The sequence below is a fragment of the Mauremys reevesii genome, linkage group 2 (assembly GCF_016161935.1).
Source record: "Mauremys reevesii isolate NIE-2019 linkage group 2, ASM1616193v1, whole genome shotgun sequence".
Taxonomy (NCBI): Eukaryota; Metazoa; Chordata; order Testudines; family Geoemydidae; genus Mauremys; species Mauremys reevesii.
In genome coordinates, this window is record NC_052624.1 from 115,248,399 (window position 1) to 115,273,526 (window position 25,128).

General features: G+C 43.7%; 1 protein-coding gene across 2 annotated transcripts in view; it reads left to right on the forward strand.

Moving 5' to 3' along the window:
* Positions 1 to 11,993: 11,993 nt before the first annotated feature.
* NR4A3 (nuclear receptor subfamily 4 group A member 3) overlaps positions 11,994 to 25,128 on the forward strand; it is a 30,590-nt gene continuing 17,455 nt past the window's right edge. The window contains exons 1-6 of one of the 2 annotated variants that reach the window (XM_039521100.1): positions 12,485 to 12,548; positions 14,066 to 14,131; positions 15,625 to 15,774; positions 18,630 to 19,522; positions 22,170 to 22,299; positions 23,281 to 23,453. In XM_039521100.1, coding sequence (XP_039377034.1) covers positions 18,632 to 19,522; positions 22,170 to 22,299; positions 23,281 to 23,453 — 1,194 coding nt within the window. In that variant the 5' untranslated portion in view covers positions 12,485 to 12,548; positions 14,066 to 14,131; positions 15,625 to 15,774; positions 18,630 to 18,631. Of the gene's footprint in view, positions 12,549 to 14,065; positions 14,132 to 15,624; positions 15,775 to 18,629; positions 19,523 to 22,169; positions 22,300 to 23,280; positions 23,454 to 25,128 lie in introns of both variants that reach the window. The other variant, XM_039521099.1, reaches the window with a different exon arrangement.

Here is a 25,128-nt window from a genome sequence, read left to right on the forward strand (position 1 = left end):
AAATAAAAAACAACTGAACAACTAGAAGGGAAGTGATCATGAAATTATATAATTTTTTAATAAAAGCCTTTAAAATATTGGGTTCAGTTCTTGTCATTAGAAAGACAATATGATGGAAAAAAGGTACAGAGAATGATAAAGGTACAATGAATGAGGTACATCTCATTACTAAAACATATGAACTGAGAAAAGGGTATAATTTCTTCATCTTAAATTTAGAAAAGCAGTAAGGAGGCTTAATTTAATTTTATAAAACCTTAAATGGTACAAATATTGTAAATCTAAGTTACTGTTTTCATACCACAAATGATGAAACAGGAGGACATAACTGGAAAAGAGAACTAATTCAGAACAGATGTCAGGAAGCACTTTTTCCTGCACTGAGCCATAAATATGTGGATTGACCAGTAAGAAATTTTGTTAGAGTGAGAACACTAGAATCATTTAATAACTAAATACATGAAAGCATCAGATTGCCAAAAATGGAATGAGCCTTGCTGAAGAAAATTGCCTAAAATTCTTAAGTATGCATAGTGACAACGGCCCAAACTTACATGCAGCATGATAACAATCAACTCTCATTTCCTCTTCTCTTACAGAAATTTATGAAAATGCTTTGTGAAATATATAAAAGATTATTCAAAACATCATTTTGTTGATAAATGACATTCAATTTCCTTTATGTAATTTGTTTACATCTCCATTAGCATACACTATGTGGACTTTTAAATAATGCATGCAAATACACATATTAGTCTTTTCATTTAAGGAATCATAGAAATTAGAGATAACCTAATTGGACTTCGCTATCTTGAAACAAAAGGGAAGACCAATCGTGGCATATAGATGTTTTAAAGTTCAATGCTGTGGTTATGCACAAGAAGAAGAATGGTCTCAACAAACTCCTCTACAGCATCTATGAAGTCCTGATTGGTGGAACTGGTCTGAGCATGAGCGGTGAATAGCCTAGTTAATCTGGTCTCTAACAAAGTAGGTTATTTCATGCTATGAGAAGTTTTCAAGTGATTTTATAGTTAAGATGACTCAGATCTGGATCAAGTTATCAGCATGTGCTGAGTATTTTTTTGTATTTCAGCTAATGAGAAGTCTGGAACTGCTGGAGGAGCTTTGGGCTAAAAATTGGATCCATGTCTTTCTGGTTTTGAATGAGGTTGCCAATGATAGGAGCTATCATTATTTAAATATGTGATTCTTTTTCTCCAGCTCAAGTAACCAATCCCATCAACGTTGCGCAGTCTCAGGTTTCTCTATTTTGGAAAGTTGATCAAGAACATTGCAATGGACAACTCTGGTGATACCAGGACTCCCCAGATTTCCATTAGCCATTTCCAGTTTTAGGCCTGGGTAGCATATAGACCAAGACTTTACCAGCAGTGCTGGGAAAATATCTCCTTTTGGACAAGATTAAATGTCCATTATGATTCTTTTATAGCCATCAATTGTTATTGTGTGTGTTGGCCATGAAGTGTGGTTGACCCATCTATGGATTCCAGCGGAGTAGATGGAGTTGCATTTGAGTGTTCCCTGAGAGCAGTACAATGCTATTACTGGCCTGCACAAAGGGCTCTCTCAAGTGAGGTTTGACTCTCCGCTTTACATCATCATTCCATTGGACCCAGATGGTGAAGCTGAGAAACTTGACCAGCATCTGGCTGAGAAATGGTTTAGCTGGCTGATAGTCAACCCAGATAAGAATAAGGAAATAATACTTTTATATACATCAGTGATATGCCTCATGTGGAATACTGTGTGCAGCACTGGTTATCCCATCTCAAAAACAATATTGCTGAACCAGAGGGGATTCAGAGAAGAGCACTGAGAATGATCAAAGGCCAAAGAAGCTCTCTTGTGAAGAAAGATTGGAAAGATTGGGATTGTTTACCTTACAAACAAGACAAATAAGAGAGAACATGATAAAAGTATAATGAATGATATAGAGAAGGTAGAATGGGAGCTTCTGTTATCCCTGTCTCATGATGCAAGAACAAGGGAAAATTCAATGAAATTAAGAAGTGGGAAATTCACAACCAATAAAAGGAAACACTTTTTCACACAATATGTAATTAAGCTGTGGAACTGATTGCCACAGTAAGTCATGAAGGCCAAGAAAGTAACAAGATTAAAAAAGGGATTGGATGTTTATATGGCTCTCAAGAATATCCAGAGTTATAATTAACAACAATAAAATTTCTAGAAGGGCTATTAAATCTTGTGGTTCAGGGATTAAGCCAATCTCTAAATATTAGAGATCAGAATGAGACCTATGTGGGGGCAGATTATTTCACATCTGCCTAATGCAGGTTCTTGTGCCATCCTCTGAAGCATCTGTTGCTGGTCACCGTCAGCGACAGGACTCTGGACTAGATGGACCGCTGGTCTGATCCAGTGTGGCAATTCCTATGTTCCTATGTAATGTTGATAAACTATGGGGAGCAATCAGAAGAAGAGGCAAAAATGATATCTTCCCACTCACTTTTCTGCTGTTTGTATTCACATTTGCAATCTGGGTATAATTTTGGACCCCTGGCTGCTCTATGTGTCCAGGTAGCAGCAGTGGCTAGGAGTACTGTTTTTAAATCTATACCTAGATGTTTTTGTTCTGCTATTTTTGGTGCAGACCTTGCCCCAATGATCCATACCTTTGTCCCTCCAAGACTGGATTACTGCAATCTGTTTTGTATGGAGCTATATCTGATGACCATTTAGAAACATCAGCTGGTGCATAATATAGTTGGTTATGACTTAAGTGGTACTTCTCACGGAAAGCACTTGAGCTCCATGATCTGCACTGGCTGACAGCTAGTTTCTGAGTGCAGTTTAAGGTGTTGGTCTTGTCCTTTATACAGCCCTAAATTTGTGTCCAGGTTCCTTAGATGATGTCTCTCTCCTCATGTTCTACCATGGCTGGTACAATCAGATGAGGCACTCAGCCTCACAGCTCCCTTATTTCAATGAGAGGATACTGAGAGCAACTGATTCCTGAGAGTCAGGGGTCCCTGACTCAGGAACTCAACTCCCCTTTGATTTGACAAACCCCAGATCTGTTGACTTCCAGGGCACACTTCAAGACATAGCTGTTTTCCTAAAGCAGTAGAGCAGAATCCTGGGGCCCCCTTTTCCTCCCAAGAATGGCAGCAGTGGCCCCCTCCTCTTGGGAGCAGCAGGGACAGCAGCAGCAAGAAGCCCCTTTTCCCCTGCTGAGAGTCAGGCTTGGCAGCACAGGATCCGCACAATGGTTAGTCCAGCAGCTGGACTTTATTTGCTTGGGTGGCTAGGAGGGGCCACTGCCCTCCTCTTCTCCTCTTACTGCATCTAAATTACTGTGTTGGGTTGATGTGCCAGTCACCCCTAAACTATGAGTCTGGGAGTTCACATTTCATTGTGATGCATGGGGCAGTTCACACCCTGCAATTTCAGGCTATCTCCAGACTCAGGCAGAAATACCAGCATCACTTTCAAGAATTTTTTCACAACCATATGAGCTAGAAAGTTCCTTTTTTTAAAATGAAAGCGGAGATTCTGTCCTTATCATGTGGTTCCAGGAGATGGGTTCCTAGCTCAGGCCTGTATTGCCTATGCCTTGATCTGGCTCTGTACACACAATCCAATGAAAGGAACTAGAACTGGTTCATCCACTCAGTTGACTATTTATTTTAGTTGATTCACCACCTCCTTACGTATTAGCCATAACTAAAGAAAGATTTGTGTTGGTGTTTAATCCCGTCTTGACCTATGACATAACAAAATCACAGAGCCCAATTGTGACCTTTTGACTGTGACAAACATGAAAGGAAAACAGATATAATAGGTGCTTAGGTAAACTATTATTTAGATAAGAAAATAAGGAATGGCTATAATTCAAGGGATTTTTGGTCCTATGTATAAACTAATTAATAATAATACTTAGATCTTATATGATGCTTTTTATCCCTAAATCCAAAAGTGCCTTTCAATGTGGCATTTTGCAGATAGTGAACTGAGATCTAGAAAAGTGAGGTGAATTGCCCAAGGTCATATAGCGGGCCAGTGACAAAGCAAGAAATAGAATCTACTAGGTCTCTTGAGTCCCTGTTCACATCTTATCCACTGGACCACACTGGCTCCTGGTAAAAATAACTATAACTGTACAAATAAAAAAATACAGGAAAATTACAAGGAAGAAATGTTAATTTACTAACAGGCAGATAAAAGATGAACATGCAACATGCCGTTCCTGTGAGTTGGATAGGATGGATTGGCCTAACAAGCCATTACCTCCAAAACTCACTTATTATAGAAACAGTTCAACAAACCAAACTTGGCAACAGTGTTCTCTTTCTGTGTCTGCAAAGATGATGAAAAGAAGAAATTCCTGTGTCAGCATTAGAGAACAAAGACATGTTTGAGAAGCGTTTTTACGAGAATTCTGACGTATTTCCCAGACCTACCAAAGTATCTGCGGTACCTGCTTTTTAGGGGTTCAACAGATTCATAGCTATTAAGACTAGAAGGGACCATCAGATTATCTTCTAGTCTGACCTCCTGTATCACACAAGCAATGCTTAAAGTGGGGAGGGGAGGGGATCAGGGAGGGATTGCAGAAGGTCAGGGGGAGTTTTTAAATCAAGCATGTCTGATGATGGCTGCACTTTAAGCACTTTTTCTTACCACTGCTGCTAATCCCAGATTGTGATAGAACTCCCCCTACACACTCTTTTCAGATCACTTTAAGCACTGAACACGGGCCATAGAATTTCACCTAGTTACCCCTGTTCTGAGCCCAATAATTTGTGTTTGGCTAAAGCATATCTTCCAGTGAAGCATCCAGTCTTAATTTAAAGACCTCACAAGATGGCGAATCCACCATTTATCTTAGTTATCTGTTCCAATGGTGAATCACTCTCACTGGTAAAAACCTGTGCTCTATTTCTAATTTAAATTTGTCTGACTTTTACTTTCAGTGCCATTGGTTCTTGTTCTGCTAGAGTAAAGAGCCCTTTAGCACTGATATTTTCTCTCCATGAAGATACTTTTACAATGTAATCAAGTCACCTTTCAGTCTTATTTTTTAAAAGACAAACAGAGTTCTTTATGTCCCTTACTTTATGTATTTTCTCCAGCTGCTGAACAATTTTTGTGGCTCTTTTCTGCACCCTCTTCAATTTGTCAACATCATTTTTAAAATGTGGACACCAAAACTGGACACAGTATTCCAGTATCTGCCTCATCAGTGCCATATCTAAAGGTAAAATAACCTCCTTACTTCTACTCACTAATCGCATTTATATATCCAAGGGATCGCACTAGCCCTTTTGACACAGCTTCACACGGAGAATTCAGCATCCCACTGAGTTGCTTTGTGAGAAAATTATCCCCCTGCTACTTAAGGTAAAAGGGGCTGTGAATCCAATTGGAATCTCCCACTATCATCATCTGGAACCCTTAATGTTAGTCCAGGCTACAGAGCTGCTGACAGGCTACTCTAGGAGACAGGCAGACAGCCTAGCTAATCAAGCACAATAGTGATGAGAGACCCATCCAGAAAAAAGAAAGGGGGATAGATCATCAAAAAGGGGGAAAGAGTGAGACTTTTCCACACTAGCACTTTTGTTAGCATGGACAGCGCTTTGTCAGCAGGAGACACTCTTCTGTGGAGGTAGCTACTGCCACTAGCTGCGGGTGGTTTATTTATGCCAGCAGGAGAGCTCTCTCCTGCTGGCTAGAGAGGCTACACAGGAGACCTTACAGCGGTACAGCTGTGCTGCTGTATGGCCCATAGTGTAGACATAGCCTGAGAGAAGAAACAGTAAATGAAACAAAGTAAGATGATAGGTAACATATGTAAAAGGCAATTGACAATATAGTTTCACAGTTGCAAGCAAAACAGATGTGAAGTATTATAACAGGATTAACTTCAGAGGGCTTTGCTAGGGAGTAGAAAGATGTTAAGGAAAGTGTTAATTTAAAAGTTGGTAAATTAGAGAAGTTATCCCTTGTTAGCGTGAACCAAAAGTATCTGTCAGCTAGAAACTCACTATGTGCTGGATAAATAACAAACAGATCTGACTTTTTAAAAAAAATGGCCAGGGTTTGCGTAATACTCCAGCTGAGTTATTGGCACCTCTGGTAGGAAAAGTTGCTTTCTGGTCCCTTAAGAATACTGAAGATCTGAGCAGGGCCGCCCGGAGGATTCAGGAGGCCTGGGGCAAAGCAATTTCAGGGGCCCCCTTCCATAAAAAAAAGTTGCAATACTATAGAATACTATATTCTTGTGGGGGCCCCTGCGGGGCTCGGGGGAAACTGCCCCACTTGCCCCCCCTTCCGCCTCCCCGGGGCAGCCCTGGATCTGAGTTAAGGTTTATTAAACAGATGAAGTGAAAGGGTATGAACAAGTCATTTGATTAATAGTTTGAACTAAATAAGTTAACAGAGAAAGTCAAGAATATTTGTTATTTTATTAGTTGTAATTCAAAGAGAGTTTCATCTCCTTGGGGCTGAACAGCAGCAACCTGGGTCTGAACAGCATCTATTTCATGAAAAGCTAACCACCTGTTGGATAAATACTAGTCTTTATCCCGGGCAAGGATACGCATTGTCTCTTCTTTTTTAGAAGCAGACTCCATCAAACAGAACTGTGTTTATGTGAGGATTAAAGCTTATGCCAAACATATTTTATGAATGTGTGTCCACCATTCTCCACCATCAATACAGTTCCAGTAGGGATTTCGTTCAGAATTGTGCCATTATTCAATAATACATTTACTTAAATTAAGATCCCTGTGAATGTATCATCATGATCATCTTATTTAATAAGATGCTGTGCTTACAGGTCTGAAACTTACCTGGTCCTTTTCTCTTCAAAACCAAATCAACTCTTGTGTGGGCAGTTAGATTTATAATTCCACCATTATCTCATTAATATCAGAGAGGTAGCCGTGTTAGTCTGTGTCCACAAAAACAATGAAGAGTCCGGTGGCACCTTAAAGACTAACAGATTTATTTGGGCATAAGCTTTCGTGGTTAAAAAACCCACTTCTTCAGATACATGAAGTGCATTAATAGCATCACTGTTTGAGTTAAAAGTATGTTTGAAGGGAAGTTGTTCCTTTGTTTAATTCACTATCTTCCATGCTTTTAATTTTGGATTTGCACACACAAGAAAGAATTAGTTCTTAAAAGCCAAGCAGACTGAGTCAATTCAGGAATATTCAAGCCTCCCCATCTGTGGTATCACAAAATTTCAGGCAATTCCACTAGTTGGTGGAGCTTCTGTCTGGGAAAACAGAACTATTGTGGATAAAGCAAACAGAACATATTTATAACAGTCAAACCCCTGGTTTCAATCACCTAAATTTATCTCAGACATTCTTTTGGGGCAGAAATTGCCCCTGCACACCCCATGGACCTACACTGTGGCTCCACCCAACAGCCTTACCCTTGACCACACCTCCTATTTTGAAATGCAGTTGGCATGATAACCTCCTTCCCCTCCCAAAGAGGTAGCATGGGTTCTCCTTCTCCCAGCCCCAGAAAGGCAGAGGTTATAGCATGAGGATTCCAGTACTTATTCCAGCAGCTAGATTATATCTGCTTGGGTGGGTGGGGCTTGCTGCACATTTCCCCTCCTGCCACCCACAGGGTCCTTTGCTGGACTAGTGTTGTCAAAGTCCCCTAAAGCAGTTGGTGTTGGCCAGGGGCGGCTCTAGCAATTTCGCCGCCCCAAGGACAGCGGCACGACGCGGGGGGCGCTCTGGCGGTCGCCGGTCCCGCGGCTCCGGTGGACCTCCTGCAGACGTGCCTGCGGAGGGTCCGCTGGTCCCGTGGCTCCAGTGGAGCATCCGCAGGCACGCCTGCAGGAGGTCCACCGGAGCCGCCTGCCGCCCTCCCGGCGACCGGCGGAGTGCCCCCCATGGCATGCCGCCCCAAGCACGCGCTTGGCGTGCTGGGGCCTGGAGCCGGCCCTGGTGTTGGCATTAACACCCCACTGAAATGCATTGGGATAGTTCACCTCTCTCAGAGCTACGGTTCCAGGCTGTCTGCAGACTCAGGCATATGTCAGTGTCTTAATTAGAATCATATCCTGTATTCACGCCTTTCTTCACCACTTCCAGGGCTATGCATTTACTTTTTAAAAAAAGAAAGCTGACCTTCTTAATCAAATGATTCCAGGAGCTTGAGGCCTAGGAATGGACCTAGAGAGTCTATGCTTTAATCGGTGCTTGGAGCAATCAACTGCCACTTCAAATAAGAAGTTTATACCCAACAGTTAAAGTTATCACAGCCAAGTTATTTGTACAATACACGAGTTGAAAAACTGAAAGTTAATCCCTCACTTGCTCCCCATCCTAGTCTATTGCATCAGATTGAATCTTCTCCTTATCACCATCAGCTCTACAGAACTCCACCCTTCCTACCTATTCTCCCTGATCAAGCTTTGTGCTGCCTCCTTCAGTATCCCAATACTTCTAGACTTGTCTACCCATTCACCAGTCTCCCCCCCCCCACACTTTTCCCCCCATGCATAGGAAGACGTCCCTGAACTCATTCATAAGCCCCTACATTTAAGTCCCTCTTACAGACCCACTTCCACCATGCTGCTTACAATGAATCAAGTTGACTTGTATATAAATATTATATAACTGGTCTGTTGTTCCCTTTCCCCTAACTTTTGTTCACTTGTCTGTCCTCAAATACTAAGTGCTGTCTGGAACAGGGCCCCTCCTTCTCAAGTGTTTCAAAAGCACATAGTGGGCACTAGCATAAATTTGTACAAAATTGACTACAATCTCCCTGGGTATAACTACACTTACTGCAGGGTAGCAGAGATTAATTCCAAATAACTGGTTACAACTCACTACTCCAAGGAGGAACTTGGCCTCAAGTGTTTCAAGGGACACTGTCAACCTGACTTTTTGACACACACACACCCAAATCCAGTCTATGGTAGCATCAGGGGCAGCTCTAGGCCCTGGCAGCGACCAGCAGAGCGCCCCCATGGCTTGCTGCCCCCAGCACGGGCTTGGTGTGCTGGTGCCTGGAGCCGCCCCTGGGTAGCATATCCTTCAAATAGGGTGTCCTTAATTATTTTAAAATCCTCCCCACATTACTAAGGCTTTTTCTGCCCCTGCTTTGTATAACGATCTTTTCAATAAGGAAGGCTACTGTCAGACTTGACAAGTAAGCAAACTGAACACATGCAGATTTCTTCCCTCGCGGACCTTTCAGTGATTGTTATTTTAGGCGCTATTTGTGAAACAGAAACCGGATTTCCCAGTTGATGATGTCTCTCTAAACTGGGGGGGGGGGCTGTAATCAAAGGGAGGAATTACGAGAATAAAAAGGTAATCGGGTCACTGGGCTAACTCAGGAACTGGGTTGAGGAAAATCTCAGGCAGCGCCGCAGCCCTTCCGCTGGGCAGGCCACGCAGCGGGCGTTGCGCACTCTCTCCAGTTCCCTTTACAGCCAGGCACACCGGGACGAGTAGGCAGATGACAACATGGAAAGCGAAGTATTTTTATCGCGGCTGTGCAGGGGGGAACGCCGGGCGGAAAGTGCCACCAGTTCCCTCTGCCCCGGCCCGCCCACACAGGGAGCGCATCAAAGGGAATCTCCCCTGGTCTGCGGCTTGTCAGCCCCGGGGATGAGCGCACCGGCCCGTCATGGCATTTTCACTTCTCAAAGCGCTTACTCAACAGGCGGGCGGGGGCTCCTAACAAGCCGCCGCTTCTGCCGTGAGGTCACCGCTCCGCTATGCGAGCCCGCCGCCCCCCCCCCCCTGCTCCGCTCCATTGCATCAGACAGGGGTATCCCCACAGCGCCCGGCCGGGGCAGCCCTTGGCACGGAGTCCGCGCCCTGCCCGCAGCCCAGGGCAGGTGGGATCCCGGCTCCCCCTGCCCGCCCGCGCCCTGAGCCGGGACCGCCCGGCGACCAGCGCGGGGCGCTTGGCCGGCGGCCGGGAAGGGCAAGTGACCGCGGGCGCTGCGCATTCCCGAGCGGGGAATCGCCGGCCGCCCCCGCGCCGGGGCACCGCGTCAGCCAGCCCGACACGGGGCTGGGCGCTCGGTGGGACGCTGCAGCGCCGGGCTGCGGGGCTGCCACGGCCCCCGGCGGCGCCTCTTGCCGGGACGTTTCTCCGGCTTCCCCTTCGGCAGCGCGCAGCTGCCCACGGGCCAGCCCGGCTCTCTGCCGGCCGCGGCGGCGGCGGCACTACCCTGGGCACGGCCCCGGCGCCCCGACCCGCCGCGCCCCGGACTAAGGGCGGGCGGGAGGGCGAGCTCCGGCCCCGATCCCCCCGCCCCGAGGCAGGCAGCCCGCCAGCCAGCCGGGGGCGCGGCCCTCGCGACACTGGGACTCGCCAGGGCTATAAATACCCGGCTGCAGCTATATTTGGTTTGGCCGGATCAAAGCAAGGACCCAAAATAGCCCCAGCCCCGCGCGCGCGCCCGCCGCCGCCGCTCAATGGGCTCCGCCCCCTCCCCCGCGCGATCGCAATCGGCCTGCACAGGCCAGAGGCTAAATTTAGCAACACAGCTTGCGTCAATCACGCGCCTCTTGTGCGTCAGCCCCCCGGGTCCCGCCCCTTGGAATGGAGCCCGGCGCATCGTGTGCGAGGATTGGGCGCGCCGGCAAGAGGACGGCGTTCCATGGTGACGTGTCCCCTCTGATTGGCTCCGAAAGGGGCTCGCTGCATAAGAAAGTAGAAAAAAATATCTAGTGTTGGGTACCCGCCTGCGGCCGGATTGTTCGCTTGGAACCAAAGTGCTCCCTCTGTGAGATGGATTGGGAAGGGATGTGACACTGACACCGGAGATCGAGGGCGCTGGGCAGTGCCCCGGTGGGCTTCTGGTATCGGACTCACTGCAAGTTACTTATTAAAAGCTCCGCTTCGTTTCAGTTAGACTCTTACCCGCATGCCCACACGGATTCACAAAGACACCCCCTCCCCCCCCAAAAAACCCCTCTAAATAGCAAGCCAACCCTTGTCTCCTTCTTCAAATCACAACTGCACCTCTCGGTCCGGAGAGGAAGAGCAAGAAAGCCAGCTCCACAGGACTGAGTGCAGAAACCCATTTAGTTCCCAGGAACTGTGTAATGTAGACACCAGAGAAGGAGGATCGTGAATCCACCCTAAACAAAGTGAAAGTGCGATCGGCGTTTCTTCTTTCACTCCCTCCTCGTCCTGCTGCATGTGTGTGTGAGCAGCAGCCGCAGCTGTTTCATTCAAATTTGTATTTTCTATGCAGTTTGCAATGTCCAGCTCTTATTTGTTTGAACGGTGCAAATTAATCCATTATATGGACAATTATTATTAAAAGAAAGTAAAGCCTCCTCCTGAGCATACCCTCATTCGCATTGCGAAGACACGCGAGCAAACAGAGAATCAGGTAGAGCAACAATCATTTGTTACAATGGATAACTGAGAGCTCAGAGCCCAGCTAGAGCGAAAGCAAATTGAGTTACAGCTACACCTATGATGATGAAGTTTCCCGAAGTGACTGGTGACCGACATATGTGACCCGAGCAGAGAGACCCGGCCGGGTATAATGAGATCCTTCAGAACCTGCACACGTTAAAAAGTTTCCTTTTACTTTCTTCTCTTAAACAATTTTAAACATCCTCATCCTCATCATTAATAAGCGCGGTTTACGCGTCCAAAGTGCCGGCTAAACTTTACCTTATTAAATACTCTCTTATTTTCTCTTGAAATATACACGGTTAAGCAATGCTACTGTGTACAGTAGCAGCATAAGGCATTGCTCTAATTATTAATCCTCGCCATAGATATTATTGATAAATATCTACACTGCCACTAACACTCTCGCGCCTCCTATACTCAGACCCAGCCTGCCAGCCATATCCTCCCTCTCCCCTCCCAGTAACGCCTCGCAGGTTGACAGCACTCTGAAAATTTAAGCAGAGCGTCGCAGCCAGATGCCGGCAGTGTAGGTGCGGGGCCGGGGCTTTCTCACACACGCTGTACTGTACCGAAGGAGAGACTCATAGACTCTGGGGCGGAGGGGAGGGGGGGGCGGTAGCGTCAGGCTCCCATGGCGTCACTATTGACGTCTCGCATTCCAATCGCTCTATGGAGAGGCCGCTAGGGCTCCTCTCACATAAATGACGTTCAGAGAGAGGGAGAGGGAGAGAGCAGCAGCAGAGGAGTCTCCTTCCTCTCTCCTCACACACACAGAGAAAGAGACCCGGAGAGAGACAGAGGCAGATCTCTAGCACTGAGCCAGCGCATATAAACAAAGGCACATTGCTGCAGCTGGCTGATCATCACTCGCTCTCTCACACACACACACGCTCCACTCCGGAGCACCACCACCACCAGCAGCAGCAGCAGGCTGCTCTCAGCTCCTGGTCTCTCAAGCTTCTGTAATCCTTTCCCATGACTCGGGATAACGCAGCCTCCAGATATACAGCCTCCAAGAACCTCTTGGGTTTGCCTTTTATAATTTTGCCACTGGACGGAGCCTACATGCACATTTAAGGAAACAGGCTTTTACAAACTAGATGTAAAGACGGAACCGCCACAGCAATCAAGTATGTATATATGAATGGGAGAGAGAGAATGTGGATGGACTTGGTAAAAGTTGTGCTGCCGGTTAGATTGCTCTTGAAATGACAACTGTTTGTAATGAACATCAGTGTTACTAATCTAACATGCTGGGGGCTGTAACCTGAAACTTTTACTCCTTTCTGTCCTGGGTGGATATATATTTGATGCTGTTCTGTTAGCACGTACTTGAGACTTTTCCTCTCCTAAAACAGGAGAGCTGGGTTTGTGGAATAGAAGCCTCAGCCGATACTAAGGTATTTCTGCTAGTTGTTGTCATGGAAATGATGCTGCCGCCGGCGGTGGGGAGTTTGCAGCTCGGGTGAAGAATGGCAGTAATTTGTCTCTTCCTTTAACTGTGCTTGGGAAATAAGTGGTTTTGTTTGTGCGAGTTAGGACTGTTTAATAGGGACGGCAGGACAGGTTGATCTGATCTCGCTTTAGGAGAGAACAAACCAGAGGCTGCTGGAAGAGTTCGCCGAAGAGGTAATTGTTGGAATGTGGCATATTGTAATGAAATGAGGTGGGATCTTTGCTAGGCACGTCTGCCTGGCAGATGCTCCTAAGAAATTTGCACTTTTCCCTTTGGAGGTCGTAAATTGTAATTACATACTATACTGACCCAGCACGTGTGTTACAGTACAGAGGAGCCGCATTTCACTCGCTGCCTTACTCGCTGTATAAATGTCTCTCTCTTAATAACTGCGAAACAGCTTCTATCTTTAAAAGAATCAATAACATACTGTCTAATAGGCATCCAAGTTTGGTATATTGTGGACAGCTATTGGTCTGCAGTATCGCGATACTGCGCTGTCACGGTGGCGGTATGGATCGTCTAATCTTTAATACTTTAACTTACATTGTTGAGAAGTGTTGTTTGGTTTTCACCCTATTTTGAGCTAAAGGATTTAACTCCCAACGTTTTCCCAAATAGAGGACGGAACATGCTATTTTCGGGGGGGGGGGGAGAGGGGGAGACTCTGCGAGAGTCACTTTCAAATAAATTTCGGGAATTAATCACTGGGATTCTCTCCAGCCTGCTTCACCTTATTAGCTTCTTCAATTCATTTTCTTTTTTTCTCCGTGGAGACTGTTGTATGTTACAGTCTTCTTGTCTCAATGATAACACAGTGAAAGCGAGAGGCTGAGAAACAGAGAACGGCCGGGGCCGCTCAGAGATGAAATTGACTGAAGTTGAGCGCGATTTGCTGGAGTTCCGTGGGTTGGTGTTATAGTTCCGTAGCGATTAAATGACAAAGTAGCCGCTGCTCGACATGCAGCTGAAACTTTAATTCAGTGACGCTTCCCCTTCGCGGTCCCTCCCGGGGTAAAGGAAGGTTTCGAAACTCCGCTGAAGAGCCACAATCACAATGGAGCATTTCACGGTTTCCTCCTCAGATTACCGGGGGGGGGGGGGTGAGGGGTGTCACTTGGGGCTGAATGTAATGTGTAAGGAGGAAGAAAGGCGCTTTGACAAGGGTAGTTATTCCTTCCTAATTTACAGCTCCTGGCTCAGCGGCTGCAGTCCGGAGGAGTGTTGCATGTTTGAAGGCGCAGAGAGTGTCTCTAGGTAACCGGCGGCTTTGGGGGAGGAGAGGAACCCTGGGGCGCTCAGTGCAGTGGGAGAAGTGGCCTTGCAAGAGCAGGGAGGGATGAAAAACCCGAGGAGATGAGCAGATGAGCGTTTGACACCCCGGGCGCTTCGCGGGGAATAATGGCAAAAGTAGGCGAAAGTTCCTGACCGGGACTCGCGCTCATAGACACAAGGGCTGGGGGGCGGGGGGTGTCTCTCCTGACACGGGCGGCGGTGTTAGTGCATCCCCGCCGAAATGCAAAGCCTCCCCTCTGATACGCAGATGTTGGCTTCAAGAATAAGCGCGAAAAAGCCAAACCAGGTAAGAGATGAGCCATCGCAAAGCACCAGGGGGAGAGGGCAGAAGAGGACGCTGGGGCCGTCGGGGGCCAGGAGAAAGGCAGTGGGTTTTAGTGCTGCACTTGCTGAATGAGAGGGGGGGTTGTCAGTCAGGTACGAGGACAGCAAACGTTGCGGATCCCTTCAGGTGCTGAATATCATCGGAAGAGGGAAAGGAACTTCTTTAAAATGGTGTCGGTACTGGATGCCCGCCCCGTTGGGGGGTCTCTTACCCCAGACTAGACTAAAGCATCGCTTTTATACAGTATGCGAGGGGCGCCGCAAGCCCGAGGCAGAGCTCCGGGGCAGGTCGAGAACAGAGCCTGGCTTTGGTGCTGATCTAGGTTTGGGGGCTGGTCCCCGGGATTCCTCCACCCCCCTGGGGAGAGAGCGCGCGCCGACCCTTCGGGGGCTGCACAGGGAAGGCAAGCTTGGGGTGTAAGAAATCCTTTCAGTTCACAGCCAGAGTCTGTCTGCCTCGGACATAACTGTCCCCTCTGGCCTGGATCCACCCGGATTTAAACTTCCTGCTGGCCCCCGAAAATGCCCGCACATGCGGGACAAAAGTCCAAGCAATTTAGAGGGAAAGTTGCTAAACATTTTCCACGACGCCCTTCTCTGTGCGTTTTCGCTGGGCGAAAGGAGCCGGCTTTCTTGGCTTTACTCCCAATCCGATCCTGATATTGCCATAACACTGCAATTGAAACAAGTGTGTAAACTTCCTTTCCGTGGCATCTCCCGACTCTTCCCCTGGTGTCCTGAGCGAGAGAGAAAGGGGGGTGGCAGCATTAGGGCTGGAGTTTGCCTAACCTCTAGGGGAAAGGCTGCGACCTGCTTTCTGAGGAACACGAGAAGCCCCTCGCCAGTTTGGGGGAAGCTGGGGGGGTGGGGGCTGAACTGTGCATCTGTCTCTCCCCTCCCAGTTCCCACGTTAGCGCCTTGTTAGCCCAGGCTGCAGGTGGCCGAGGTGTGACTTTCCCTTCCGAACCTGCCTCCCGGCTCTGCGGCTTGTTTGCAGTCCCACGGCGTCATTTCAGCCCGGGTCTCGGAGTGCCCGGGGCAGTCGCCGTGCCGGGCTGCTGGTCTCAGCCGCGATCGGGTGCAGACCACGTTGTGACTCCCGCCCTCTCTCTTTCCCTGCTGTGTGACAGAGCCCGGGTCGGAAGAGCGCCCCACGCTGAGTCCCGACTCCAAACCCGGCCCCGCAGAGCGGTCCCAGCCAGCCCGCATTCCGCCTCCTCCTGCAGCCTCCGCCGTCCAGACAACCAGCCCCACCATTCAGCGAGCAAGATACCCTCCAGGTAACAGACACTTCCCGGGCGAGCGAGCACACGGGGGCTGGGGGCCCAGAGCTCTAACACTGCGTATTCAGCCCCCAAGTACACGGTGTAAATGCAGAGTCGCTCCTTTGAAGTCAGTGGAGTTATTCTGGGTTTACCCCCGGGGAACAGAGAGCAGAATTCAGGCAATTGGCTTCTCCCAACAACCAGGAATTAGTGGAATCGGTGTGAGAATAAAGTCTCCTGCCAATACGCCGAGCTTCTTTTGCAAATACTATCAACAGTTTTAATATTTTCAAACTTGTAGGGGCAAATTTCGCTCTTGCAATACCATTTCGCTTTGAACAGGGCGCAAGGAGTTTACCTTCAAGCAGAATTTGGTCCCCGATTTAATTTCATAGTCATTCAGAGACTGTATTTAATAAAACTTTTACTGTTATGACTGAATCCATAGGAATTAAAAGTCCCTAACCAACAATGTGTAAAAATTGAAAGAGAAAATTGCAAGCAAGTGGGTGGGATGTTATTGAGAACTTTATTAACTCCTATTCTCATGTAACATTCTTGCAAAGATTTGAGAAAGGTTAGTGCCTCTGAAATGTTCCTAACCAGATTTTGTATTTATTTATCTTGGTCTTGCTAATACATCGTTTTAAAATGTCTCATGATTATTTTAAGCACCTTTTGTTAAAACATAATAATTATTAAATTATCACATTATTATTTATTTTTGAGGAAAACTAATCCCAGTGCTTAAAGTAGAAAGAAAAAACGGGTTAGAACTAGTCAGTAGATCACACTGGGAATCAGTAGTAAGAGGAGTTCTACAGAGCCGAATAGATCCTTACCTTAATTCTTTCCTCCCCCTTTTCTTCAAATAGGGTTTAATGCAGATTTCTATTCCCTTATAGCAAATTTAACATAATAGTTTCTTAAAGTGAAATAGCCATGTTATATTCAGTAGTGCAGGTTTTCTTGCTGAAGAGAAGAGGAACAGCAGGTCATGTCTTATCAACTCCTGCTCCTATTCAGCACAGGCAGAAAATCCTTCTCCCTCACAAGATTGTGTGTCAACATGTCAATTTGTGACATTATTTATCTGCTTGTTAAACTGCATTTCTCAATTAATTTTCATGGGAGGTGTATGGAAGGAGTTTCATTTCCTTTTACTCTATTAACATATAATCAACATATTTAGGAAAACCAGTTGTTTAACTTCCCTTGTTTGATAATATCACAAGTTGACACTGAGTTTTCTTTCTTAATTTGTGTTAGTTCAATTGTGTGTATGCCTCCAGAGACTGGCAAGCACATTTTAGAAATAAAAATAAATAAGATTTCTGAGGTAAGATTTATGAAGATTTTGTCCTATTTTAAAATATATATTTATATATAGTATTTGGCTATATAAATACAATTAGTCTTCAAAGACTCATTTTAGGAAACAAAAGCAATACATTTCTCCCTCATTTTTACAAAGTTCCTTGAAAACTTGAAATTGCTGGTCTTTCCCTCCTGAGCATAAGACCCTCCTGGTCTTTCTTCTGACATGAAAATACAATAATTAAAATCTATTCTTAATTTAAATGTTTCTCTACAAAGTAGGAATACAAATTTATTTAATAGAAATTAATTTGATTTTTGTGTGAGAGTTTCTTGTACATGTTTTAAGAAACCAAAGTAAAGGGTCTTCTTAAAACATCCAGGAAGAACAGCTATCTTTAAACTTTGGAAATGTTTGTATGTATCATTTATCCAGTGCCTCTGGAATATGAATTATATTGGTTATGAAGAGATAAACTAGGCCTAATTTTGAAATATATTTCCTCCAAGGGTAATAATACTTCTTTACTTTCTCAGGTTTTTCATGTGAAAGCATTTCCACTAACTAATAATACAATGTATATTTTGTTAAAGTGAAACTCAGTGACTGTCTTTAGCTTTGATCGCAAATACTGGGCTTGAAACCTGTAGTGCTAAAGCAGGCAAACCTCATAAAGATTGCTGTATTGGGTCTATAATGTCCTATGAGCAATAAAGTGAAGAATGGAGAAGTGGAAAATAAATAAAGAAATCAACTCTTTGTGTTACTAGAGTCATCATTTTAGCTATGAGTGAACTGGATTTACTTTCATGATGCAATGAAAAAAAAATACAGGACTAGTATCAACCTCAGCCTAGATCTCCTATAATAATCAGGACAGAAATACTGTTGCCTTTACGTTTTAAAAAATGTTAGGGTCGATTGTGCCATCTTTTTTAGCAGTCCTCCCTATAATGGGGAGCTCTTCTTAAAGCTGATGGCAAGATATCACCCTTAATTATGATCTGATCAGAAATACAATATGTAGACTCTAGGTCAAGTAAGAAGTATTTATCTTCACAGCTCCTCAGTAACAGATACAGTGATTTCAGTTGTGTCTTTGATATATATAAAATAGAATAGACTGTGATAGTGTGGTTTTTCCATTATGAAAATGTTATGGCATAATTGCATGTATTCATATACTGTTTTCATGCTTCTTGTTTAATTCTCATTGACATCTCTGTCTATTAGGCAGCAGATCTAAGGCAGTCAGGGCCAGCTTCTGCTCTCACTTACACCAGTGTAAATTTGGGTCAACTCCAGTGATTTCAACCAATGTAACTGAATGTAGCCCCATATGCATCTAATCTATATTTCTTCTCAAATACTTAGTACTCAGAGGAAATTTATAACTCCCACATTCTGGCAGTGGGTGTCCAATTTCACTCTGTGAAATGCAGGAAATCACCATAAAAGGCGAAGAGAGTTGTAAGTGATGACCCGAAGCTGCAGCCGCAGCGTGGTGGTGGTTGTTTGTTGTTGTTGCTAATGGCCCCTTTTGCCCTTGCAGATATGCCCTGTGTGCAAGCCCAGTATAGCCCTTCACCTCCTGGTTCGAGTTATGCAGCTCAGACCTACGCATATGGCTCAGAGTACAGCTCGGAGATCATGAATCCTGACTACGCCAAACTGACCATGGACCTGAGCAGCACCGAGATCACTGCCACCGCCACCACCTCCCTGCCCAGCTTCAGCACCTTCATGGAGGGTTACTCTGGCAGCTATGAGCTCAAGCCCTCCTGCCTGTACCAAATGCAATCTGCCTCCTCCAGCCAGAGGCCCCTCATAAAAATGGAAGACAGCCGGCTACATAGTTACCACTCCTCACTGCCCCCCTCCACAGATGAAGGGATGCCCAGCACCTCCATGTACTTCAAGCAGTCCCCGCCTTCCACGCCCACCACCCCTGGATTCCCTTCTCATCAGGCCTCCATGTGGGACGAACCCCCACATCCGCTGCAGCCTGCACAGACCTGCATGGCCCCCAGCCACTTGATGGACTCTGCCCCTATGAAGACTGTGCCCACCCGCTTCCCCCTCTTCCACTTCAAGCACTCACCACCCCACACGCCTGCAGCTGGTGCCCACATGTGCTATGACCCTGCTGCCCTGAGCCTGCCTCTGGGATCTGACAGACCCACTGCCGGTCAAGCCACTATGGAGAACCATCCTTATGGGCTCCCCCTGGCCAAAAGAGCAGCCGCCTTAGCCTTCTCGCCACTGGGCCTCAGTGCAGCCACTTCCAGCTTCTTGGGCGAGAGCAGTGGCAGCAGCAGTGGCCTGCCTTCCCCGCCCAGCAGGAGCTCCTCATCTGGAGAAGGCACTTGCGCTGTGTGCGGGGACAATGCTGCCTGCCAACACTATGGGGTACGGACGTGCGAGGGGTGCAAGGGCTTCTTTAAGGTGAGAACCACATATACTTACACACGCACACCAACCCCCATCCCAAGTCATCCCCACACCATTCACGCTAACCATTGACTGCTTTGGTTGTTGTTATGCTGATCAGTTCACCCAGAAAAGTTAGGATGATTCTGTGAGCAAAGTGTATATTAGAGTGAAAACACATCATCTGGGTAGTCTGGTGGGGGAAGGTAGACACCAGCTGACTATTCATACAAAGCCAAATCATATCCTCCAGAGGATGTAGTGTAGAGATTGGGCTAGTTCTTAGCCAGAATCAAAGGGCGTGGCTACACGGTATGTTAGTCTGCACCAAAGGGGTGTAAATTCTAGTGCACAGTAGTGTGTGTCATGCACTAACTGGCCTGTGGGACCCTGCTGCCGTGCACTAAAAGTTCCCTAGTGTGCGTTAATGTCATCCCAGCCTTTTCAAAAAGTACTAAGAATGCATGCTATCGGACAGTTAGTGGGCGCCAGCAGAGTCCGCATGTGCCAGTCAAAGTGCAGCATGCTAGGCTGCACTAGAATTTACACTGCTCTGGTGTGGACTAACACACTGTGTAGACAAGGCCTTAGTCAGCTGAATCAATGGAGCTAACCTGATGTACACCAGCCCAGTGTCTGGCCCATAATGTCTTTCCGTGGAGTGCAGGGCAACTGTTTCAGGAGCTTCTCTTGAAATAAATCTAGCTGCATTTATTTTGTTCTCAACAAACTGGACTTTACTGAGTCATTCAGACTAATTTAAATATTTTTAAAACAAGGCATGAAATACAGACGTCCTGATAGTCACCCGATAATTCAGCTGGCAGTAACAATGAAAAGTGTAATCTCCCTCCATAGGGTAATACAAAGAAATGTAGATTTAAGGACATGCCAAGGAGGCAGTTGAGTCAATGTATGTTATAAAACAACATTTGTCATGCTAGGAAGTTGCTGCTTGACTACAACTATTTCGTTTAGAAACCAGTGAATTCTGATCTGTGAAAGCTATTACGTAGTGCAATGACTAAGCACTATACAGTGCCTCAGTATTAGCTCTGAGACTGAGAAGGTTCTGGGGACAGGTAATACATAATGCATTTACTGTGAAGAAACTTTCTGCTTATGCTTTCTGGGTTTATGTATTTTTTTGTTTGTTTGTTTTTAATGCTAGGTTTTAGTATTTGTTTTTGTTTTTTACACATCGTATGTAAGGTTTCAGTTTACTCTTACAAATGGCATGTTTAAATGTAGAGCTTGGGGTAGATCTTAGGGCTTGATTTATTAGTATCAAGGTTGAAGATTTGATTTAGTCAATTTCTTTCTGTAAAGACCAGAGACCTGCTCCTGTTGAAGTTAATGGGAGTTTTTGCATTGGCTTTGATAGGAGCAGGAAGTTTAAAGCATTTTTTATTGCACTTACTACTAGTAACATTACTCAATTATAATACTTTTATAATATGGTAAAAATACACATATCTATTAAAACTCTTAGTTGTTTAAACATAATTAGAATAGGTACCAAAATCATCTGGGAAAAGTAGCTATTAAGTTCCTGCTCCTATGGCAGTCAATAGCAAAACTGCTTTGAATTTATATGGGAGCAGGGTTGGGCCATACATTTACAAAATGATTTTCCAAGTCTAAGATGCAATTTGCAGTTTAAGCAGTGAATGCTTTGATGTGTTTCTTATTTTTATTACTTTTGATCTTGTTTTTAAGGAACACAAATGTGAAAGAAATAACATTTTTCTACATAATTTCATATTGATGAAATATTTAGTTTATAATGTCACAGTAATTATGAGTTTTATTGTTGTTGCTTTTAAGTCTTTGCAATTAAATGCTCATCTGTGGTGAAATTGAGTTATTTACTGAAATAGCATTGATTTTAAATATTAAAACACATTGCACTGTTTGTACCAATATCTGCTTTATTCTTTTTCTAGTCTTAATTTATTTTTATAAAATCTGAATTATTTGATAGTTTTCAAAATTATTTGTTAGAATATAAATGTAGGATTTTAAAAATAAATTGGCCAGCATCCTCACCAAACATTTGTTTTATAGCTAAGCAAGTGTCAATACAATATAACTCCATTCATTTGCTCCAAAATAAGTTATTTTTCCATGAGAGTTAGCTAAATTGTGAAAGGTTTGGGGGTTTTTTGGTTTGATTTTAGTAGTTTTGATTTCATCTGTACTGATTTTAATGGCTAGCAAAACCAGTTATTGTGATATTTGACTAACAACAGCGATAGCAAGAGAAGTACATACCAGATCATTTTGATTCTATTTTAATAAGGTCAGTAATAATCAGGGGAATGAACCAAGTAGAAAATTGTTCCCAAAGGGATATTAAAAGCGGAGATAATCTAATCCCCAAAGGTAGATGCGATGACCTGGTAATTTCAGATATGATTTTATCATTCAAAGTTGGCTGTCTCCTGAGACTTGCTTCAGAACAATCCTAGACAATTTTCATTGTCAGCAGCTAACACCAATAAAACTGTTTTTCCTGCAGGCTAATGTGTTAGGAAATTAATTTTATCTAATTATACAAATTGCACTGTCGCTTTTCACATTGTAATTAAAATACATCTTGTCAGGTCCTAGCTCATTCAAGAAACTATCAGTTGACTATTTCTGTGTTGCATTTTCTCAGAGAACAGTTCAGAAAAATGCAAAATATGTTTGTTTGGCAAATAAAAACTGTCCAGTGGATAAGAGACGTCGTAACAGATGCCAGTACTGCCGCTTTCAAAAGTGTCTCAGTGTCGGCATGGTTAAAGAAGGTAAGGAACATGTGCTATCATAATCACAAATATCTGAATATTAAATTTGCTTATGTTAAAATATATAGATTTAATTTTTATTAGGAATTTTATAATGATAGGCTTTCTAGTTTACTTACCCCCAAAGTGTGGGTATATGCAATATATGTAAGTTGTTGGTTTTTTTCCCCAGGCATTAGGTTTATAATATCTAGATTCTCTGGAACCATAGGTTCAAGATCAGCAAGGTCATCAGAGAAAGATTTCCTCCCAGTGACCTTGGCCAAAGTTTCTCCTCCCTTTCCTGCTGTACAGTGTGCTGTACTGCAGTTGGCTGTCACCTCATAGAGGGGCTGCATTACTTTGTGTCCTGTGTACCTTTACATAGGGCGCTGGTCTGTTCTCAGGGAATTAAATATAAGGTTTGCCATTGATTGTAATGGAGCCAGGATTGAATGCATAGGCCCCAATATTGCAAATGCTTAAGTATGTGAGTAGTCCCACTGATGGGAGTACTCACATGAGTAAGCATTTTCAGAATTAGGCCCAGAGCATGTGAAGTGTTTTAAGGAAGCTAAGAATTCTGCAGTAAGAAGGCTTAAATGTACATTATTAATATTACTATTAGAGTTTGTATTTGTGTGTGTGTGTGTGTGTGTGTGTGTGTGTGTGTGTGTAAAAAAAAGTTACAGGGACAGAACTGAGGTTACATAAAAGGGTGCTGTTCAGATGTAACATTGCTAGCTACAAGTCTGAGCTTCACACTGTTTTATAATATTCACTTATATCTCTGCAATTAAGGATGGCAGTGATCTATCTATCTATCTATCTATCTATCTATCTATCTATCTATCTATCTATCTATCTATCTATCTATCTAAATGGAAGCATATTATGGTTTTTGCTGGACTAATCATAATTAAGAACTAACCTGGTGCTCATTTGTGGTTGTAGCTTTTTGGTGATGTCTTTGTGGACTGATTTTTGTTCTTCTTTAATCAGTTGTCCGTACTGATAGCCTGAAAGGGAGAAGAGGTCGGCTGCCTTCCAAACCAAAGAGCCCTTTACAGCAGGAACCTTCCCAGCCCTCCCCACCTTCTCCTCCAATCAGTATGATGAATGCCCTGGTCCGCGCTTTAACTGACTCCACACCCCGAGAGCTTGATTATTCCAGAGTATGTTTTATGATTTTTTGCATAGAAATAATTACTAAATTGTATTTTTTAAAATTTAATCAGTACATTGAAATGAAAGAAAACTGTACAATTTAGATAAAGTAATAACTGACCTGGGGCCCTATCCCTGGTGTGTCGACAGTGACTTAAATGGAGTTACACTGGAAATTAATTTTAGCCTCTGTCGGTTGTGATACAGAGTTTAAGACACGAGACTATCTGCAGTACTCCTCACAGGTGTGCTAAAGCAAGTATGCGTAGGTAAATAGGGCACTGATCCCGTAAACAGACTGTGCGCAGAGCTCCATTGACTTCAACAGGACTCAGGGCAGACTCTGGGATGTTTCAGTCAGTTGTGGGACTCGGACCTTAATTTCCAGTCTGGAAAACCTAACTGCTTTTCTCATATTCAGATAGATGAGTTATGAGAAGTTATACCTGGTTGTTGAAACAAATAGGCATCTGGTTCTGCTCCAGTTAAAATCAATGGGAGTTTCGCCATTGTTTTCAGTGGGAGCAGGACTGGACCATTGCATAATACAGCATGAATGTTAGGTTTAAGGAATAAATTATAATTATACTGATCTCTTTTGTCATGTGCTTTGAGACCTACTGATGAAAAGCACTATATAAGAGCTAGGTATTATTATTATTATTATTATTTTATTTTATTTATTATTTATTAATCCAAGTCTGTTGAATAGTTCTTTAAATCAAACTGAAAAAATTATTGAAAAAGCAAAGAATTCTCATATATTGTTGATGTTTTGGTAACCTTATTTTTATATATTTATTTTATTTAAATATTGATGAGATATTTTGTTATCTATTGCAGAAAATAGACTATAGCATACCTGCAGTTATTAAAATATATTATTGAAATTCCAAAACAAGGAAAGAAAAAAATACATATGTGGAAAATCATGAACAAATCCCTTTATTTTTATTAAATTTTACTAAATATGAGACTGGTTTGACTCTGTATCAAAACAACATCACTCTATGCATCCAATTTCTCATTTGCTATTAAGAAGATATATATATCTATATAGATATAGATAGATAGATATAGATATATATAGCCTTTCTATTTATTTGTAATTATATTGACATGCTTTAATAAGTATAGGCACATTATAGCTGCTTTTCTACAGGCTACTCTATAGTTACCTATAGATTTTTATTTTTTATTTTTGCTATGTTTATTAAGCACCCAATTTATATTTTTGTCTGATGATTTTTAATGGGAGAATGCATTAGGTATATTTTCATCTATTTTAACTTTCCCAAAACACATTAGGGCCTGAACCTACAAACATTTATGCATATGAGTAATGTTACTGATGTACATAGTCCTACTGAATTAAATGGAATTACTTATGTGAGTAAAGTTAATGTTTCAAATTTCTAGCATACTGTAATATAATAATATTGTCTTGCCTGCTATAAGAAAATAGTAATATAAACCTCAATACAGGATTTGTTAAAAAAAAAATTAAAAAAATGAATCAGTACATTGCACAAAGAAAATCCAAATAATCATGTAACCCTGGAATGGCAAAACAAATCTTATTTCTATTCAGAACATTGCTACTCTTCATTTCAGAGTCCACAGTAACAGAATATTTAGATATTTGGTTTCAGAAACAATTACTAGGAAGATTGTTTTATAACT